Here is a 22,733-nt window from a genome sequence, read left to right on the forward strand (position 1 = left end):
TCTCCAACTACATGTAACATCATTTTTGTTAGTCGATAAATATGCAATTACTCATCTATTTGACATTAATTCACTCATCTATTTGACATTAATTCATTGTCATGCACTTGTTTTTATGTAAATTATTCCGATCTTAACTACAGGTAAGCTACGTAATGGATATGCGCTGTTATATCTAAATTCTCATACAGTCTTTTTACCTATTCGCGTAATAATAATATAATATTAATTGATGTATTGTAATTAGTATTAATTTGATTTAATATAATTATTTGAATTTAAACATTATTATTATTGTTATTATTATTATTTTCCTGGGAAACTTGGTTCGGACCCCCCCCCCGAAACATATTTCTAGATACGTGCCTGCCCCGGGTATCGAACCTTGATTGGAACAGATAAAATGGAATTTTAAAACACTTTTTTCACTCACTACTAAGTCACGAAATAGTGAAAATTTATTATTTTGCGCGGATTTTTTAACATTTCTCTCGAATTTCAATGCATTTTGGATTTTGCACATATTCTGTGAAGAGAACAACTGAACAAATATCGTAAATTTACGGTTCTGTGAGTTTAAGGTTTTGCAAAGGCAGTATTTTATGATTACATAAATTACAAATAATATGCGTTATGACACGTACATTGCAGGTTGATATCCTTCCATATATATAATTTTTCAACACACTTTATTGAAAGTTGCCACCCCCAAAATAAATCCTGGCTTGACTATGTTTATTTAACACCCTCCCGAAAAATCATTTTCACACCTCCTAGAATATTGAACATTCTGACAGGGCCGTAGCCAGAATTTATATCCAGGGGGGGCTCAAGGGTTCGCAGGGGGGGGGGTTCACAGGTGGACAATATTCAATCATAGTGCCTAGCGTACATTCCACTCCCCGGCCTAAACAATAGAACTCCCCTTCATTCCTAAAACTTGGGAGCTGTTAACCTTTGACGCAGATGCGGAGGGAATTTGCATAATGACATCAAAGTCATAGATTTCTGTATAAATGGGAGGTTGCAACAGGGGCAACGAATGTACAGATAAAGAAGCTCCCCTGTGAAGGAACTTTCTGAAGTCTAGACAAGAGAATCTCCTAAATACTTGCCGCTACTAGACTTCTTATAAATAAGATGAACGAATGGAATAGCTGCTGTTCATGCTCCCTGAATTTATCCTTCACCAAAGTTGTGAGCAAAATAATATCTCCTGTCTACATTTTCACTCTGCAAACAAATTACACAAAATAGTTTTACCTAATGTCAAGGTGGCTGACGGTAGTTCCAGAGGGGCTCAGCCCCCCCTGGCTCCTGCCTGGCTATGGGCCTGCATTCTGATGACCCTGTGGTTTCGAATCTCAGGAACTTTATAGATTCACATAAAAGTAGACGATTCAAGAATCGAGTCATCAAAAAAGAATCGCTCTTCTCATCACCACAACAGGAATTTAAAAGATTTCGCCGTCTGTTTTTGCTCCACAGTAGACAAGCCATGTGAAAAGGGGAAAAATAGACTGAAAAAGAAACCAACGTTTCTAGAAAATCTAAAAAAGAAGACCAGAAGCACTCACTAACCTCACCAGGCAGTTTCTTGGAATGCATTTTTTGTTCCGTGGTCTGTGAGAAGCAGTGTATCCACCTTTTGGTGGTATAATTTACTGGTGCGTGACAACTGGGACGAAACGAAATGTGAACTCGTGCAGCAACTAATCTTCCTCTTTCACTTCTGTTCTAGTAGCTCTTCGTTTGCCTTTGCTAAGGTGCAACAAGGGTTGCCAACCACAAGATAAATCTTTGGACAGCAGCTCGCCGAATATTACAGTAGACTGGATGGATTATATTCACAGTTGTCGAACACATATCAATTCGCTATTGTAATCTATTTTTTTGAGCTTTTAAGTCCACTTTATGTACACAAAGGCTAAACGGAACTGGACCTACAGTTTTAAAGTGCGATCCCATGGACGTGTAATGGATATCATTGATTTGATATCCTATGGATATCCCTTGGAAATTTGTGACGCTATAAGCGAGTATTGACTATATTTTAGTCTCCATGGTATTGTAGCGTTTCTGATTCTAAGATAAAAAAGTTTCAACCGCTAATAATAGTAAGTAACAAATAAGTTTGTTAACGGTAATCAATTAGAGTAACTATTGCTTCAATTCTACGATAAAGTATGAAAGAATATATATGTTCATTTTCTAATATCCGAGACGCATCCTGTTTATATCCATTATTGGATATCCATTTTTGGACAAGTTGTAGGTCTGTATTGGATATTCAGAATTGGATGACACGTCCTTTCCCATTGCACTAATATATATTGTTATTAATTATCTTTTCTCTTGTACAAATGTTTATTGTTCTTTAATCTTAATTTCTGTAATTTACTTATTACTGATAATGTCAGGATAGTGACTAACCTGTATATACTTATCTTGTTAAGAGCTGTTGTCATGGCAATTACGATGGTGTTTTGTCTTGACTTTGGAAGTTGAGGCTCGGTTTTTGCATAGAGTGATCAAGTTGAATTATAAGAAGTTTAATTTCTTTGAGTAAAATGGATTATATGTTAGGCATATAAGTATTTAGTTTGCAAAGAAGTAAAATAGACTTTCCTTTTTCTTAGTGCAAACTTAACTTTGATTTTTATTTGACGAACTAGCAGAGAGATATTACCCCATACCCTGAGAGGCATCACGCGAATGCTTTCGAGTCTTTCATGTGAACTTACTATTTGCTCTTTTAATTAAATCATGTTCTTTTGACTAAAGAACGTGTCATGGATGAGTTTTAGATATCCAGTTCTGGATATCCCATGGACGTCCAATGAATATCCAGAATTAGATATCCCTAACTGGATATCTAATGGATGTCCAATGGATATCCATAATATCCATGGGTCTGATCTGGACATTGTGGATATCCAATGATTTTTTCCCTTTCTATTAATATAAATATAAATAAATTAGATTTCGTACTTATATATTTGTCTTACATTCTTATTTTTTTTATTGTGCATATATTGCTATTGGTGTAGATTTGTTAATGATCTCTTTTCAATATTATCCTTAGTAAAGTATATTTGAAGTCAAAACTAATTGTTTATCTTTTGTTGTTATAACAAAGACTCCCCCCCCCGGATTGTTTTGGTGGGGGGCATTTGAGGCCAAGATTGTTTGTGGGAGGAATTCCCTCCGTCCCCCCAGGGTTTCGCAACCTGGCGGCTTCTGTATTGACAAAGGAGAGATTTGATTTGAAATTTTGTTTCAAAGTTCACGTTTTGCACAGAAAGCTTAATCGGGACTGGACCTACAGTTTAAAATGGGATCCCAACCACTGATATGCCTCCGTCGGATGTCGAATCCTGGCCCCATTGATTGTAAGGAGATGATATTACCATCAAGCCATCCGGGAGGCGCAAAGAAGGGGACATGGCAACCTTACTATTATATGATTATTAATTAACATGCCCTTTCTTAAAATTTCTAGTGCCTTTTGCCTTCCTATTTCGCCGGGTTTATCACGTGTGAAACATAGTATCAAGGGGGCAACGGGAAACTTGCCCCCAGGCGCGTATCTAGAAGTACTTTTAGGCGGGGGTCCGACCAAGTGCCTCAATAATAATAATAATAATAATAATAATAATAATAATAATAATGTTTAAATTAAAATATTCAAATTAATATTATATTTTTATTACATGAATAGGCAAAACGACGGTACTCATTATCCAGCTTACGTATAGTCAAGGTTGGCAAAATTTTGTAAAAAGAACAAAAAAACAAAAACGATGTGTCAAGGAAGTCAAATAGATAAAGAATTGGATATTTATTGAATATCAAGTTGACGAAAAGTTAAGTTCCTGGTAATATTTTATGCATATTAAAATTAATATGTACAGTAAACCCTCGTTAACACGAATCCCAAGGGACCGAAAATTCAAGAGTTCGTGTTAAAAAAATTCGTGCTAACCGGGGACTCAAATTTTATTGTTGCGATCCAGTTCTTTCTACACATTAACCATTTACAATACGTATTATGTATGTCGTCATAGAAAACACTACTACAGTACTACAGTAATTAACTTTTTAAAAAACTACTCGCAGGTCATTTTCTGGTGAAAAATTCCTTTATATTGCGCTTTCGCAAGATACGATAAGACCTCTTCATAAGAGCAATAATGCCTTGATCCAAAGGCATTTGATGTTACTCGTACGGGCTACGTCTAAAAGAATAGAAAAACACATCTGAACACACAACTGAATTTATTGGTTAAATACGTATAAGCTCATTGTTGACGCGATTGTCGAGCAATTGCACCCAAGTTTTAATCTTGATGTTACTCGTACTGGCTATGTTTTAAAGAATAGAAAAACATATTTGAGCACATTGTTGATCTGAATCTATTGTCAGCTGTCACACATCTCGTCTAACAACCGACTTTATGAACAGTCAAAAAATCGAATTGATGGGTCATCCGCCGTACAGTCCTGATTTGGCACCCAATGACTTCTTCTTGTTCCCGAATGTCAAGAATAAATTGCGTGGACAACGATTTTCGTCGGCGGAAGATGCCGTTCATGCGTTCAAAAACCACATTATGGAGGTGTCTCAAGAAGATTGGAAAAACTGCTTTGACAAATGGTTCGAACGAATGCAAAAGTGTATTGACCATAAAGGAGAATACTTCGAAAAACAATAAAGCAGTTTTCAATGCCAAATTCCTGTTTTTTCATTGTTAGGCTCAAAATATAAATAGTGACCCTCGTATATTAAAGATAAATACAGTACACCCAAGGGTCCGAAAAATCATCAAGAGTTCGTGTTAAAAAAATCGTGCTAACCGGGGATTTTCAGTTTTGTTGCAGATTTATGGCTGTCTGCTTCCTCTTGGCCATGACTCCCGTCTGCTTGCAACTTGATGTTACTCCTACTGGCTACGTTTTAAAGAATAGAAAAACACATTTGAACACATTGTTGATCTGAATCTATTGGTTACAATATTGTATAAGTTGATTGTTGACAAGATGATAGAGATTGTTGAGCGATTTCTTACATACCTAGCAGAGGAATGACAGAAAAAAGTTATGAAAAACTTTGAAAGTTCGTTTTAAATGAGATCTAATGACGCAACGGACTAAAAAACAGTTGGTAATTCGCGTTAACCGATAAAACTTAGTATAAGATATAATGCATCCCTGCCGGGACCAACATTTTGTTGATGTTAACCGAGTGTTCGTCTTAACCCTAGAACACTACCGTACGTAAAATTTACGTGTGCTTCGTGCTCATTTCCCTCCCCTACCTCCCACATCGCACCCCTCCGCCTATGGTATTCCTCTATCATTCTGTCAGGTACCTGGCAGCACTGTGGTAAGGAGGGCGGAAGCAGTGAACGTCTTTAGTTTGTGCGTTATGTGGGACTCTGTACGTCAATAATACGTAGCGATAGTAACAGAAGAAAAATCTTGCACGTAATCTTGACGTGCATGTAGTAATAACGCCATTTGTATTCACGTAAGATTTGCGTGAATTTTTCTATAATATCTCATTTTTCTATAATATGATCAACATAGCAGCGATCAATGGATACATTATTCACACTCACAACTTCTACAACAATCAGGGCAACTCAGAAAAGGGACTATTCTCATGAATTCAGTTCATGCTTTTTGAAGGTACTGGGGAAGGAAGAGGCAAGTACAGTAGCAGCCACGTCACAAGGGAACAGAAAGTATTGCATTTTCTGCAACTACAAGAAAAGGAGGATGACAATTACGTACTGCTCCTGTGGGAATCCAATTTGTGGAACACTACCGTACGTAAAATTTACGTATGCTTTGCGCCCAAATTCCTCCCCTACCTCCCACCCACTCACCCTTCGGTCTAACAGTGCCTCAAGTTGTCTGTCGGACATAAGGCAACACATAAGGAGGGTGCAAGCTCTGATCATCTTGATTTGGTTTGTTATGTTGTGCACTGTACGTCAATTTTACGTATCTGTGTAAAACCAGAAATATCTTTCACGTAATTTTGACATTTGTAAATTCGATTTGGATACTTAGATTTTGAAAACGAAAGTTTAAAACATGCACTATTTTCTTGCAAGACTTAAAAATTACATTTGTTCCTTATTTACAGCGTTATGAATATTATTATTGTTTGCTTTTCATTGTTCGAACTTTTCATTCTTAATGTACGAATGGGCTTGTCAAGCAAGACCTTCTCTTAAAATATTCTATGTTTATTAAAACCATGTTTATACATTTTAAAATGAATAAAATTCCAATATAAGGAAAAATAAACAAAATAATATTCACAATGAATAGAAATTTGTTTTCATGATGTAGAGGTTGTTTTAAAAATAGATTCCTTCATGTACGTAAAATTTACGTAGCGGTAATTACAGTGTAATATTGGAACACGGTAGAGTTCTAGGGTTAAGCGAGTTTGTGTTAACGAGGGTTTACTGTAGTAATAAATCTTGCATAAATCTTCTTTGGTACTTTCATTCGAAGTCGTATGATTCTTGCCTTCCAATAAGTTCGGCGGAAATAAATACTCATTATTTAATTTTAGTTATTTTATTATTTCATTAATTTCATGATTTAATTTTAGTACTTAGTAAGTCTTTCGGTTAGGGGGTCAGGACCCCTTGGACCCCCTCAAAATTTTCAGGTTTATTATTTTTTTAATCTCTTGGGACCCGAGGAGAAAAGTAATAAATAGTAATATTTGTAATTTTGCAAATGTAACATTTATTTATCAAATAATCATATTTTTTATGGGATGGAAAACTTCTCGTTTCTGGAAGAGATGCCAGCTTGAGCTTTACGATCCGATAGGCATTACTCAACAAAGTTTCCGGTCGTGGTTTCGCTTACGTGTCCACGAGGAATTTTTCTCCGAGTTGGCACCACTGCGGAGGAGATTGGAGGGGAGGGGGACCTTAGACACGTCGCTTGTATGGAAGAATGTTTCCCTGTTTAGCCAATAGGGGGTCTTCGAAACTGGAGTGGGAGAATCGTCGTTTGCTTCTGACGTTGTTAACAGTTGGCGTCCGTCGACCGAGAGAGAAGGTACAAGGGTTCGTGTTCGAGGTCCGACAACAGCATTTCACATCCTTCGCACAATGAGGGAGATTGTTCATCTTCAGGCCGGCCAGTGCGGTAACCAAATCGGGGCCAAGGTAAGCTGGATTTCCGATAAAGGCAATCTCGTTGAACCAGTCCGCCTACGATCAGTGCATTCTACCATGTGGGAGTAACTGTCCTGTTCTGTTTTCTTTCTTGGTTCTCATCTCACTTTGAACTGTGTAGATCCAGTCCCGATTAGCCTATCTGTGCATTGACTGATTGATTTAGCCCCAGGTTCGAATCCTGGCCAGGGAATGGGTGTTCTTTGTGGGTGTCCCTTCATCAATTTCATCATACAATAACTCATCTTCATTTTCGCGGTTAGCCAAAAGTGGCAGAAAAGCGAAGTAAAATAGACCAAATCAATCAAACGTGCCTTTTCTGCCACTTTTAGCCAATCGCGACGATGGGGATGTAGAAATTTGTCCAGGTTTTTCGGGGGGGGGGGAGGTTTGTAAACGTAAATTTTGAGCCATGATAGACCCTTTGTGAAAAATGTCGAGTGAATGAAGAATATAGAGAATGTCTCCAATTTCGTTAATATTTGGGGCCTCCTCCATGGCGCAGTAGTAGCGTCATTGCCTTGTAATCAAGGGGTCCCGGGTTCGATACCTGGTGGAGGCACAAGTGGTTCGGATCCCACTTTAAACTGTAGGTCCAGTCCCGATTAGCCTTACTGTGCATAAAGTGGACTTAAAACAGCAACTCAAACCAAAGCAACTCGTTAATATTTGGTATACTAACTAAATTTGACCTTCTAATCACGAATCTGGTCTTAACATGCGGGTGTCATGTGTCAAAATAGGGAAAAAAGCCGATATTAGTGGATTTTTTACAGCTGTATCGCATTGTTTTAGGAACAAAATTTTAACGAAGTTTGCCTAACCTAACCTAACCTTACCGGAAATGGTTTGCGGGGCTATCCGTGAATGGTTTGTGGGGCTACCCGTGCATGTTTCGTGGCAACGTATATAGACGTAAGTGTACACTTTTTTCACGGGACCCCGCATTTTAACAACAGATTCGTGATTAGAAGGCCGAATTTAGTTACTATACCAAAAATTAACGAAATTGGAGACATTCTCTGTGTTCTTCATTGTAGCCAAAAATGTTAGGGGAGGTATTGCAGAAATGTTGGTGTGTTTTAGGGGGTTGTCGGTGGTGTGTGGACAGTGACGAATGATCAGATGAGATGGGTGAAGGGACAATTACAAGCATAAGGGCGACGCAAGACCCTCGCAGAGTATACTGGTTGTGTGTCCAGACGCCAGAGCCTCGTTATTCTGCTTATTTTAAGTCTCAACATCAATAAGACAAATGTGGTGTGCGGAGATAAGTCCCCACACAGCCCACATACATTATTTCCGCTAGTTGTGAAGGTGATGTGGTTGGCACCACGCTCAGGCCAAATCCCCAGGCGCTCGGGGGGGGGGGGGGTTAAAATTTAGTCCCCTAGGCTATCCTTTGTTTTGGGCCATTCCAACATTATTATTATCAGTTTTATCATTGAACTTCACTTCCACTAATTACATGTATTAATAACACTTGTAAACTTTAATTAAAACTACCTTTGCTTTCTGAATTTCGTATCCACTCGTCTTTTTGTCAGACAAGCCAGGCAATGGTAAACTTCAGGTGGAAATACGCGATGTACAGTGGCGTGCCTATGCTTTTCGAAAGGAGGGGGTTAGGTATAAATTTGTTAGTAGTCAGCCCTCATTTTGCCATCTTTTCCTGCATTTGATGTTCTTTTCTTTAGGAACACTGAGCCAAAGGGGGGTTACAACCTCCACCAACCCCCCCCCCCTTGGACACACCACTGGCGATGCAAAGTTGTCTTTTTAAGATACGGTGTTAAGTTGTAAGCCTTAACAATGGCAGTGTCCTTCTGACTGAGAGACACTAACCGGCAAGTTCAAGTGACCGCCATGTTCGTCCGTCTAGGCATATCGCGCTACGACGCCAGGGGTCCCGGGTTCGAATCCCGGCCTGGTCAACGGGCATGGATGTTTGTGAATGTCATTTCATCATATCATTACTCATCCTCATCTTCGCAATTAGCCAAAAGTGGCACAAAAAGCGAAGCAAATAAAGCAAATCAATCATTCAATCAATCGTCCGTCTAGGGTCTACGAATAAATTATCCCGTGTATTAAAAGTTTAAAAAGTTTGAAGCACAAATACGGTCCTTAAAAGTACAATGAAATGCATGGGCAACCACAGGGATGATCAAAAGGGGAGAAGTTTCATTTGACCTCCCCGGAATATGAAAAAAAAAAAAATACCTACGAATCTTTCCTTCTTTTTGTCTTCTTCCCTTTTTATTTTCCTTCTATATTTTTTCAGCCTTAGTATCTTCCTACTTTCTTTCTATTATATTCTATTTTTTGGATATATTCCCTGTTTTTTTATTTTATTTTCTCTCTCCTTCCACTTCGTTCTCACATGCGCGTGGCAAGGGGACACTCGCCCCTTAAAATTTACAGGTTTATTGAAATTTACTACATTGTATAGTTTTTTTCCTTTTAGCCTTCTGGAATCTGAGGTTCACATACTGCCCCCTCCCCACCTCCCAAGTTCCGCCACTGTTCGTTCCTCTACTAAACTCTCCTACATTTGAATGGAAACTAGGGAGGTTATTTCAGTCTTTCACCGCCAGCGTGGCGGCCGGTCGTCGGACTCTTCATGCAACAGGTCCCGGCAAATTGCGTTCAGGAAGTCCGTAACAGAAACCGCTTGTTTTGTAATGTTTCCACTTTTCACAATTACAGTTACAATTACAATTGAAATAAGCACGTACCTTGTCGCAAGGATGCTGGAAAAGGTGTCCTCGCAATTACAAATATTTCTGGCACCTTATTTCTGACGTCTAATCTTAGATTAGTCATCGCTACTTTATCCTCAGTTGTCGCGACAGCGCCGGCAGCTTATCGGGGGTTGGGTGAGTTGTCAGCCGCGAGAGGGCGCTTCATACTGCACGTGTCGGCAGTGATGCCAACCGTAGGGACATGTCCCTACGCATAGGAACTTTTCACTAAATTTCGCCCGCGTAGGAACGTAGGGACAGATTTTGCCAAATGAGGGAAAACGTAGGTACTTTTTTCAATCTTGGTAAATTACATTTTATGAATTAGTTTATCTGGATACTTTAGCGAGGAGGAGAAAAAAGAACTAACTAACAGATCTCCATCAGAATTTTGGAACATGTTATCGGTTACCAAAAACTTTCAAGGCAAGTTCCTTTTTGAAAACATTTCCACTCTCGCGAAAATAGTGCTAACATTGCCGCATTCTAACGCGGAAACGGAAAGAATATTTTCAATGTTAAGTGATACAAAAACAAAAAAGGAAAATAAAATGGGACCAAAATTGTTAAAGAATGCAGGAAATACAGCATCACCAACCAACATCTATCTCTTCACAGCAGCAGCATGTATGACTTCAAATAACATAATCAACAGTAAACGACTCAACGTTATTCATTAGGGGTGTGCTGGATTCTTTACTTTAAAAAGTCGTTAATTCTCGACGTTTTCTGCCTTGTAAGTTTCTGGAACTTATCGAAAGTTGTAAGTTTTTATTCTAGAAATGCAAAAACAATCACTTAAAGTGAAAATGACTTGTAAAATTCGAGATTTCCAGTGCTTCGGGAAATTTCGAACATTTCCCGTCCAGAAAATTTTCCGACTTGGTCGGGAAATTGCAAATTTTTCAGTCCCGAATGTCGGGATTTAAAAAAATTACCGTCCCGATCCCGTCCCGACCCAAAAAATTCTGTCCAGCACACCCCTATTATTCATTAAGGCAAGAATTTACAATACCGGACCCTTCTGTAATTTCTATGCTACGTCTTATACTCACGAAATAATTATTCGTGATTATTTATCTCAAGTTAACATGTTGGGGTGAGGGGGAAAAAATGTTCATTAACGTGTAGAAGTTGTAAAATAAGCTTTTCAATTCTCGCAATGATTCTCCGTATACAAGTATGGTAGCCATATTTGTTGATATGAACAAATTAAAATTACTTACGCTGTCTACAGCGTTGCCACACTGTTGATTTCATACTTGGAGAGCATGGATCGTGTAAGAATGGCGGAAGAGAACAGTAAAAAAGTTGTTAATGTTGTACAGATTGTTAGGTGGAGTGTGCAGGAGGATGGCTGTGGGCTAATTAATAAACTTATGGATTTCAGTATATTGCCCAAAGAACGTGCTTACATGTGACAGCGACAATCACGATGTAGAAGAACTGATTTGATTACAGGTAAATTTGGCAACAGTACATCAATCATAAAATTGCAGGATACGAAAATGGCGTCTTCGATGATGAACGTTTGCCGTTAAAGTGCTACGAAAATAATATTTTTTATCGGTTCGTAATCACAATTACCGCAAAACCATTCAGGAATAGCCCCACTGACCATTCTCGGTAAGTTTAGGTTAAGTTAGGTTAGGCAAACATAGTTAAAATTTGGGCTCGAAAAAAACATGCACGGGTAGCCCAACAAACCATTGACGGATAGCCCCACGAACCATTCAGGTACGGTTAGGTTAGGTTAGGATAGGCAAACATAGTTGAAATTTGGGGTCGTAGTAATATCAGGAATGTATATTTCGTTTTTTAAGTATTGGAAACACAAAATCTTCCGGTAAATAATAAGCAATCGTGCCGATCGCGGACCACTCAATGTCACTTATTTTGCAATTTCTACACGTGACCCCCCAAATTTTAACTTCAAATTCGTGATTAGGAGGCCTCAATTAGTGAGTATGCAAAATATTACAAAAATCGGGGAGGGGTCATGTATTGTAAATTCGCTCCTTCATTAATTGTGGAAGCACCGAGCAGAAAGATTTGGTAAGTAAATGTGTATATTTTATCTTCTGTTTTGCATGCTAATGAGGTGTTGTTTTTTTTAGTCGCTTTACTTATCTTAAGGGCATTTGGTCAGTTGTAGGGAGATTTTGACTACGTCTTTAGGGACATTGCCGGAAAATGGTTAGCAACACTGTCGGCTACCAGACGTAGAGCTAGAGAGTCTAAGCTCATGTTCACTTCTGTCTGCATTTATCAGTACGTGTGTTGTTTATACTGTGTTATTGAGTTGGCGTGCTAGTGCTTTATTGTGTGTTAATTGTTATTCATTCATTAGTTATTCTGCTAAACAAATATAGTCTTGAACAAAGAGTTTTTATGTACGATAATTACGTGAAAACGAACTCTTGCAGAAAAGTGGTCAGGCAATTACGAGACACAGGATCTCTTGAACCTAAGAAACGTGTTGTATTGCTGTTGAAGTAGGTCATTTTCAACATCTCTTATAACACAGGAGGTTAGTGATCATCATTATTATTACTTTTAAATATCATTTTACGCTTTCGGTTTGCTTTATGCGCCGGGATGCTGTCTTCCTTTCTGTCAACTGAGGTTAAGTAGCGATGTCTAATCTAAGATTAGATGTCAGAAATAAGGTGCCAGAAATATTTGTATGTGGGAGGACACCTTTTCCAGCATCCTTGCGACAAGGTACGTGCTTATTTCAATTGTAATTGTAACTGTAATTGTGAAAAGTGGAAACATTACAAAACAAGCGGTTTCTGTTACGGACTTCCTGAACGCAATTTGCCGGGACCTGTTGCATGAAGAGTCCGACGACCGGCCGCCACGCTGGCGGTGAACGACTGAAATAACCTCCCTGTAATAGTTATGCTATTTCGTGGCTGAATGGTCGACGTAGCGTGCTCGAAAATAGGGGTCCTGGATGACAAATAGACGTTTGCTTCATATATGTAAGCAGCGGCGGTAGCTCAGTTGTTGTCGACCTCCGTGGCAGAGTGGTTATTACATTGCGCTGCGACGCCAGAGGTTCCGGGTTCGAATCCCGGGTAAGACATGGATTGTATTTGTCCAAATGAGAAAGACTGAGAAATGTAAAACTTGAGAAAGAAGTGAAATAACGGGAAATACTACCGCTTAGGGGTATTACTTTGTATATATCTATATAAAAAAAGTCGTTAGGACGTCTGACTACCATGCGAGAGACCCGGGTTCGATCCCTGACGGGGGAGAACCTGGGTTATTTCCACCTGTTCACGCGGCTCCGGCGCCCACCCAGCGTCGTATAAAGTGAGTACCTGAAGGAAACTCTAGGGGGTAAAGGCGGTCAGGGGCGTGGTGCTGATCACGTCACTCCCACCTTCGGCCGTGATCAAGAAAGTGTGGAGCCCTAACTCCACACCCCCATATGCCTTCTTGGCGTGGTGCAAAGCACAGGGGAATACTTTACTTTCTTTATTTACTTCATCTATGTGACCAATTCACCATATTTCATTCTATTTCGGCTATTTTGCGTCGCCTTTGTATCTAGTGACGATGAAGATTAATGGTTTCAGGGTTCGAACCTGGGACCTCTGGCTTCGTAGTGCGTGACGCTGACCACTCACTCACGGAGGCCGACAATGCCATCGTCGCGGTTAACCTCGAGACATGAAGGATGTAAAAAATACTCAAAATACAGTTACAAATGAAAAAGTTTTGTTTTTCATTTTAGTAAATTTTTGGAAGTCTCCAAGGACTGAAAACCCTGCATAGTACAGCTTGGAACAGGTCCAAACTTGACAGCAGTTTCTCAGTATTTCTTTACTTTGATGAAATCAGAACCATCTCTGATCTTTGCCACCACAAAGAGCATTCTTGAAGGCCCGCCGTTCCGTTCCCACCATATCCCAGTCGCTATTCATCTTCAGCCAGAACCAGACCAGAATCCAGGTGTTACGAAGTTGTACAAAGACTCCACTTTGTTCCCCCACCCCCATTTTCTTTACTGTCAGGGCTTCCCCGATGCCGCAGTGGTAACGACACCGTTGCCTTCAAAAAGTATCCAAGGGGCAGGTTCGATACCACATAGTGGTTCGGATCCCACTTTAAACTGGAGGTCAAGTCCCACGATTAGCCGTACTGTGCATAAAGGGGACTTAAAACACCAAATCAACCAATCTTCTTTAATTCTGCACTGTAAAAATCCATGTCAAGAATCAGCAATATAAGGCCATGGATGTTCCCAAGGTAAAATATTCCGGAGGTAAAATAGTCCCCCGTTCGGATCTCCGGGTGGGGACTACTTTGGGAGGTCCCTGGACTAAGGATAAGATCTATGTTAGGAATAAGGATATTAAATTAGGCACATGGAATGTTCTGAGCCTTTACCGGCCTGGGGCATTTCAGTGTACAGTTAATGAGATAGTTAAGTATAAATTAGATGTAGTAGCTGTCCAGGAAGTTAGGTGGCCAGGAGAAGGGAATTGTAAAACTAAAAATTATACTTTTTTCTATGGTGGTACTGAAAATCATAATTTTGGAACAGGCTTTTTCATAAATAATAGAATTATCTCGGCTCTTAAAACAGTAGAATTTATTAATGATAGGATATCATATGCAGTTTTACATGGTAGGTGGTGTAAAATTATTTTAATAAACATACATGCACCAACGGAAGATAAAGATGATAATACTAAAGATGATTTTTATACAGAGTTAGAACAGGTCTTTGATAAATTTTCTCAGTATGATATGAAAATTCTGTTAGGTGACTGTAATGCACAGATTGGCAAAGAAGAGACATTTAAACCCACGATTGGTAAAGAAAGTCTTCATGAATTAAGTAATGATAATGGTATAAGATTGATTACTTTTGCAACCTCAAAGAATTTAATTGTGAAAAGTACCACTTTTAAACATAAAGATATTCATAAATATACCTGGTCTTCTCCAGATGGTAAAACTCATAATCAGATAGATCATATTCTCATTGATAAGAGAAGGCATACTAGTATAATTGACGTTCGTACACATAGAGGTGCTGACTGTGCCAGTGACCATTATTTAGTAATTGCTAAATTAAGAGAAAGACTCTCAGTGATAAATCATAAGCAACAAAATCTAAAAGTTCTAAAATATGATACAGGAAAGTTTACTGATGAAAGAATTAAGAAAGATTACCAAATTAAACTGTCAAATAGATTTGATGTTTTGCAGGATTTAAATGATGATGAAAATATAAATGAAACAGACGTAAATAAGAATTGAGAGCACATACGTAATGCAATAGAATCAGCAGCTAAAGAAAGTATAGGATACCATAAACCGAGAAAAAGTAAGCCATGGTTTGATAATGAATGTCATAATCTAATAGAAATAAGAAATCAGGCTAGACTTAGGTGGTTAAATAACTCTGATTATACAAATCTAAACAATTATAATAGAATAAAGCGAGAAGTTAACCGCACGTTTAGAAGTAAAAAAAAGAGATTACTTGAAAAGCAAAATTAACGAAATTGAAACAAACAGCAAAAATAAAAATATCAGAGATTTATATAAAGGTGTAAATGAGTTTAGAAAGGGGTGGCAACCTAAAGTAAACTTGATAAAAGATAAAGACGGTGATTTTCTTGCTGACCCAAGCGATATTCTAAATAGATGGAAGAACTACTTTAATGACCTTTTAAATGTCCATGTAGGAGATAAATCAGAAGTGAATGAAGTCCACACAGCAGAACCTTTAGTTCCAGAACCTAACTTGACTGAAGTTAAAGATGCTATTAAAAGGCTAAAGAATAACAAAGCACCTGGCATTGATTTAATACCAGCTGAGTTAATTAAATATGGTGGGAATTCATTAATATGTCAAATTCATAAATTAATTTGTTTAATATGGAATAAAGAAGAAATCCCTCAACAGTGGAAAGAATCCATAATTGTTCCTGTGTTTAAAAAAGGTGATAAAATGAACTGCAATAATTACCGTGGAATTTCTCTACTCTCAACAACATATAAAATATTATCTAACATTCTTTTAACAAGACTAACCCCATATGCTAATGAAATTATAGGTGATTATCAATGTGGATTTAAACGTAACAGATCAACTACAGATCAAATTTTTCACATCAGACAGACACTTGAAAAAAAGTGGGAATATAATCAAAATGTCCATCAGCTATTCATTGATTTCAAAAAAGCATATGATTCGGTCAAAAGAGATAAATTATATAATATATTAGTAGAGTTTGGAATACCTAAGAAGCTTGTTAGTTTGATAAAAATATGCACCAGTGAAACAGAAAGTAAAATTCGTGTGGGTATTAATATGTCTGACAAATTTACAATTCATGATGGGTTAAAACAAGGAGATGCATTATCTCCATTGCTCTTTAATTTTGCCTTAGAATATGCTGTTAGGAAGGTAAACGAAACTAAAGAAGGACTAAAATTAAATGGTGTGACTCAGTTGTTAGCATATGCAGATGATGTAGACTTTCTGGGGGATGATGTAAATACAATTAAGAATAATGCTAAAATATTTTTCAAAACTGCTAAAGAGATAGGTTTGGAAGTTAACAAAGAGAAAACTAAATATATGCTTACAGGCCGAAACCAAGTGTTAGGTAATAATCAAAATCTAATTATTGATAACAACTCGTTTGAAACAGTTTCCAAATTCAAATACTTAGGAGTAATATTAACAAATGAAAATTATATTAAAGAGGAAATAAAAAGTAGGCTTAATTCAGGAAATGCATGTTACTTCTCTCTTCATAAACTTTTGTCTTCTCGTTTAATATCTAAGAAACTAAAAGTTAAAATATACAAAACCGTAATTTTGCCTGTAGTATTATATGGGTGTGAAACTTGGTCCCTTACATTGAAAGAGGAACATAAATTGAGAGTATTTGAAAATAGGATCCTTAGGAAAATCTTTGGACCTAAAAGGGATGAGGAGACAGGTGAGTGGAGAAGGTTACATAATTTAGAACTACATAATTTGTATTCATGTCCAGATATTATTAGAATAATTAAATCAAGAAGACTTAGGTGGGCAGGCCATGTGGCACGAATGGGAGAGGAAAGAAGAGTTTACAGGATTCTTGTTGGGAAACCTGATGGTAAGAGACCAGTAGGAAGGCCAAGACGAAGATGGAGGGACAACGTCGAGATGGACCTAAGGGAAATCGGTAGGGATGGAAAAGAGTACATAGATCTTGCTCAAGATAGGGACAGATGGAAGGCCTGTGTTTCTGCAGCCATGAACCTTCGGGTTTAAGAAGGCTAGAGAGTTAGTTAGTTAGTTAGTTAAGGAAAGGCTTGCCAGCAACTTCCTATTGATAATTGTGGCTGATAGAAGTGGCTCCAAGAATTATGCATGCCTTGAGCAAGAATTTGCCGTGGGGATTGTCACGACACAAGTCTGTTGGACGAAGGGGAATGAAAGTACTTGACAAAAGTTTCTCTAAATGCCCTGCGGATTCTGGGTAAATGTTTTCTCTGATATTCACACACCATTTTTTACCCCTAGTGCCAATTTCCTCCACATGCCAACACGCATTGAAGTTCGTGGAAGCCATCAACCCAAATCCCGATTGAAGTTGCTGCTGTCAGACTCGAGAGAAGCTGTAGGGCGGGCCCTTTCTTATAGAATTCGGTTTCAGGCCCTCCCCGATGGCGCAGTGGTAACGTCGTCGCCTTGTAATCAAGGGGTCCCGGGTTCGATATCCGGTGGAGGCACATAGTGGTTCTGATCCAGAAGTGGAGGAGCGAATTTCAGTCAGGTACCTCACCGAGGTACAGACTGATAAAAAAAATAACCATTAAAAAAACTGACCACCCCGGCACGAGTGTTCTTTTGTGATTGTCCATGTTCACTTTTAACATTTTCTTTTACCTTTGCGAGGCCATCAGATTTTCATTCATAACCGCAGAATCAGAAATGCCTTATCGCAAGTCAATATTGGATTTTCTATACATGTAACATTTTCTCCAGGACGGTACTTCCAGTATGAGTGTGGACCGTATGGAACATGAAATTACCGTACATTTACGGTCGGGACCGTACCGTTGGCAACACTGTAACAGCCCAAGGACGTGTAGATGATACCATAAGGAAATACATAAAAATTCTGCCCGTTTGCAGCAGCGATTAGCTTCAAATATTGTCTTCCCGTTGGGCACATAGACTGACTGAAGTCTCAAGGAATCTTGTGGGGATATTAGGCGACGGTGATTCACGCAACAATTTGCTACGTGCTTGAGGAAACAATGGTATTGACTGGTGACAACCATATACTTCCATCCTGTTTGTTTCTTGCTTTGAAAGGAAATTGCATAGCTTGGGGGGAGTGAATGACAAAGATTAGCCATTGTTCGAAAGCTATTGGCGCATGAGTCATTCGTTACAAGCTAATGGCTATTCAACAGCTCCTACGTGAAGAAATGCGACAATGTTTCCGGCATGTAAGAATGTTGTAGGAGATTCGCATTCAACGGTGGCGGAGTGATACTTCACCACATTTCAATGTACAAAATGTTATTAAATTATCCTTATCATGTATATATTTTTTAAAAAAACAACGTATTTGTGCCCTCGAAAACAAGTTTTGCAGCACCAACTCATCTCGAAGTGCAGGGCTATGACTACGACTGGGTAAGTGATGTTCATGCATACAAGGGTAGTTGTTTACTTTGGTTGCCATGACAACAGTGACGTCGCTGCTTGAGCCTTACCGCGAGTGAAGAGTTATCGACAAAGAAAGCAAACTACTTCACTTGGCCCTCGAGGAATTGAACTGAGTGCCTAATGGTTACACGTGTCGTTTCCTTCCTGCATTTTTAAGAGAAATATGATTTATACTTTAGTGTGTTTTGTTTGAAACTCCATTTTCTGGTTGCAAAAACAAAGATATGAAGGGTGGTTTAGTGTTGTTTACATTAGCCCTTTTGCCACCCCACGAGCTCTTCACCAAAGCTCAGATCCACCAGCCGCCGCTGACGTTCAATTTACATCTATCCGGAAATACGTATAGTTTTTTACACGAACAAAAAAAAAAAGTATAGTTTCGCACCTTAAATTTAAGATGATAAAGACTGGGTTTGATATCCGGTGTAGGCACCTAGTGGTTCGCACTTTAAACTGCACGTCCCGTCCCAATTAGCCTTACTGTGCATAAAGTGGACAATCAATCAAGATGACAAAGATAGTGTACATACACGTCATGATGTACCTACGCAACGCATGTCAGGGGCGTGTTCTCCATGTTTCGTGTTTCCCGCCGGTAAACCAACTTTTATCATTTATTTAACTTTTAATATATGGGATTATTAAAACAAGCTTCTAAACAAGGTTTATGTAAATTATTTAAATAACTTAAAGACTGGTTTATATAAGCCACTGATCATTCTCTATCGCACCCTTGCGGCGACCGCGTATCCTCCATGATTGTAAGTAGGCGAGTGGCTCTTTAAAAACACACAGAGTGCAAGATCAGTTCAACCGCTGAAAACAGCGTTGGCGGGAGAAAAACTGCTTGTTCCATTTCTGTGCCGCGCTTGGCAGAGGGGGTGAATCCAGGTCCAATTTTCGGTGAAATGGGAAATTTACGAAAAATATCGAAGTTGCTGGATATTTTGAAGTTGTCTGCTTCCTGTTTATGCTTTTTCGTCATCTTGTTAAATAAACCAAATCAATAAATCAATCAAACAAATAAATAACATAGTGCGATTCTAAACACGTACGTCCGGAATGGGGGGGCCACAGCCCCCTGAAAAATGAATGTCCACCTAAAAATTATATATTTCACACATAATTTCACCTCAGTCACAGTAATTTGTTAATTATTATAAATTCGTTGAAGAAACATGATAATTTAAGACTGAAATAGTGGTTTTTGAGGGGGCACCACTATTATGGGGTAAAATATGCCTCCTTATCCCTCCCAACAGGAAAAAAATACCTTGCTTGCCCCTCTCTAGGAAAAATCATGTGGCCGTCCATCAGTGTTGCCACATGAAGGGAAATTTCCCTTTTGGAGGGAAATTCGGACCGAAATTTTAGCCAAAAGGGAAAAAGGGAATTTCGATTAAGAATACCACAATTGCAGGGAAATGTTAAGGTCATCTGACAACATTATTACAGTTTGTTAATTTTGAATTTCATATACACATTTCTATGTTGTTTATTTATTTTGCTATTCCTACTTGTTTCTGCTCCTTTAAGTTTATTGTACGTTGCTTTTATGCATCTTTGGATAAATAGTAACGATGAGGATTAACGATTAAATGGATACCTGACCAGGATTCAAACCAGGGACATCTGGTCAGGCAGTGATGAAACTGAAATGCGATTTTTTTTCAAACGAATAACAAATTCAACGGAATACTTAACGACGTAGTACTACTGCTTCCACCACCACCACTAACAATACTGCTACTACGATTACTACTAATTATTATTATTATTATTATATAATTTGCTTAGGTGAAGGGAAAAATTGGTTCCAAAAAGGGAAATTTTGCCCCTTGGAAAGGGACATTGTGCTCATATTGTGGCAACACTGCCGTCCATGATTCTATCCAAGAGGTGCTGAGGCAAGCCAGTGGTGACTGCTGTGGGATGTTGACCTCCTCGAGAAAATTGATCAGTGGGGTGACCCTGGACCTTGGCCTTGGCATTCCCGCGGAGGGGAAGAGTCTCAATTCCCTCGCGTCTGCCCAACAGCCGGGAGGACTTTGTCTTCACCAATAGGAGATCTCTATTGCAGGGAATAGAGTCTGGCGACCGTTAAACTGCTCGTCTTTGAGCACGTGACCAAAGTATGTGATGACGTCAAACTACAATTTTTGAATTCAAGAACGTTCGCCGACGCAAGTAATTATCACCTACATCCAGTGGAGCAGTCGTCCCAGGGCGCCGACCAGTTTCTTTCTTATGCAACCTGGACGCGCTCCGGTTCACAGAAAAGATTTAGTTTTTAAACTTGCTTTATTTATTTAACATTAATTTGTTATGGGTCTACCTAAAAACCTAACTTAGCACAGTGACTCCTTTGCTGTATAACAAAACTTTATTTGGAAACACTTGAGAATAAACTGTGGTACCAATCTGTCTTCGGCTTGTCAGCACAGAGCACAAAAAAATAATTCCTGTGTCAGGAAGAAAGAGAACGTAGCGTACTGAAAGAAACTAAATGAAACAGTTATTTGTTTTCTGTGTAAAAATTAGGGTGACCAACTCTCCCGTGTTTCCCTGAATCTCCCGTATTAGATTTAATTTTCTTTGGATCCTCCCAGCTTAGGGTGACCAGATATTTGTTGACCAAAAAGAGCAGTCTATAGGTTGAAGGTGCGCATGCACAAAACAGAAAAAGAAAATAAGGGTGGCTATTTGTTATTGCGTCTATTATAGCCCCTATAAAATAGACGTACACTACAGATTCAAATTACTTATGGGTCTAATGTAATTAGCTAATTACAAATACTTCCTCACCAATGGGCACCATCATTCATACTTCTGGGATGATTTTGTTTTCTTGAGTATGTTCAAGTTGTCCTTTATTGCCAGTCCCAACTCTTCACAGGTCATGTCCACATTGGATTTCACTTTCATTACTTGTTCAAGTGTTGACACCAGGAGTGTACTTTTTCCTCTCGCCAATAAGTTTTAATAACACACAATCAACATTTGTACCAGGCAAAGTAAACAAGAATTTTATAAGAGGCACAATCACTTTTAAAACTGACCCAGCCTGTACTAAATTTGTACACTGACCTCCACTTACCCATCATTGTTTCTTTTCTTTTTGTGGATTTTAACGCATTTTTAAGCGTAAAATAATGAATGAAATTAAATTGCAAGGAAAAGAGTATATTTGGGGATTTTTGCAAATTGAAAAGAGTATAGAGTATATGAACCTCTAAAAGAGTATAATACTCTTAAAAAGAGTATGTCTGGTCATCCTATCTCAGTTCAAGTATTGACATTCTATTTCTCCCGTATTTTTCATCAACAACCAAGACCGCGAAATTTCAACTCATTCCAACCATAGTCACCATACAAAAGTTCAAGTCAACTGCAATATCTTGCACATTTAACCTTTGGAAGACGGAAGTGACGTCATATCTTGCAGTAGTTGATTGATGCTTAGTTTTGCATCATCAGTGGACAAACACACATGGGATAGGACTAAGAAGCATGCAAATTTGTAAATTTTTATTCTCTTGTGATCTGTATACATACATATTATATAAAATGTAAATGAATTATTTTGTTAAATTTTTCATTATCAAATTGTGGAAAAAAGTAATTGTCTGTGATGTCCCAAGGAAGGTTCGGTGTGCCCACGTGTGTGTTAGTTTATATTAATATTAAATTCTTTATCTATTTGACATTAATTTCCTTGCCAGGGCGGTTGTTTTTTGTTTTATTTTTACAAATTTTTCCGACCTTATACCTATACGTAAGGTAGATAATGAATACGTGCTGTTACATCACTATTTCCTTAACCCGTCTTGTTACCTATTCATGTAATAATAATGTAATATTAATTAATTTGAATATTTTAATTAATACAATTGTTAATTATAATTATTTTTCATTAATTTAATATAGTTATAATTATTTCAATTTAAACTATTATTATTATTATTTAGACACTTGGTTCAGATCACCACCCTGGAAATATATTTCTAGATACGGGCCTGGTGGTGATGGATAATTTCCTTGGCAATACTTTTGCATCCCACTGTACAAATG

The 22,733-nt window shown here is 38.3% G+C and overlaps 1 protein-coding gene across 1 annotated transcript in view; it reads left to right on the forward strand.

Annotated features, from left to right (window-relative positions):
* Positions 1 to 7,048: 7,048 nt before the first annotated feature.
* The window catches only part of LOC145980400 (tubulin beta-1 chain-like), a 34,577-nt gene continuing 18,892 nt past the window's right edge, over positions 7,049 to 22,733 (forward strand). The window contains exon 1 of the mRNA XM_083113472.1: positions 7,049 to 7,202. Within this exon, the coding sequence (XP_082969598.1) occupies positions 7,146 to 7,202 (57 nt within the window). The 5' untranslated portion in view covers positions 7,049 to 7,145. The remainder of the gene's footprint in view (positions 7,203 to 22,733) is intronic.

The sequence above is a fragment of the Lepisma saccharinum genome, chromosome 27, assembly GCF_977018435.1.
Source record: "Lepisma saccharinum chromosome 27, izLepSacc3.1, whole genome shotgun sequence".
Lineage (NCBI taxonomy): Eukaryota > Metazoa > Arthropoda > Insecta > Zygentoma > Lepismatidae > Lepisma > Lepisma saccharinum.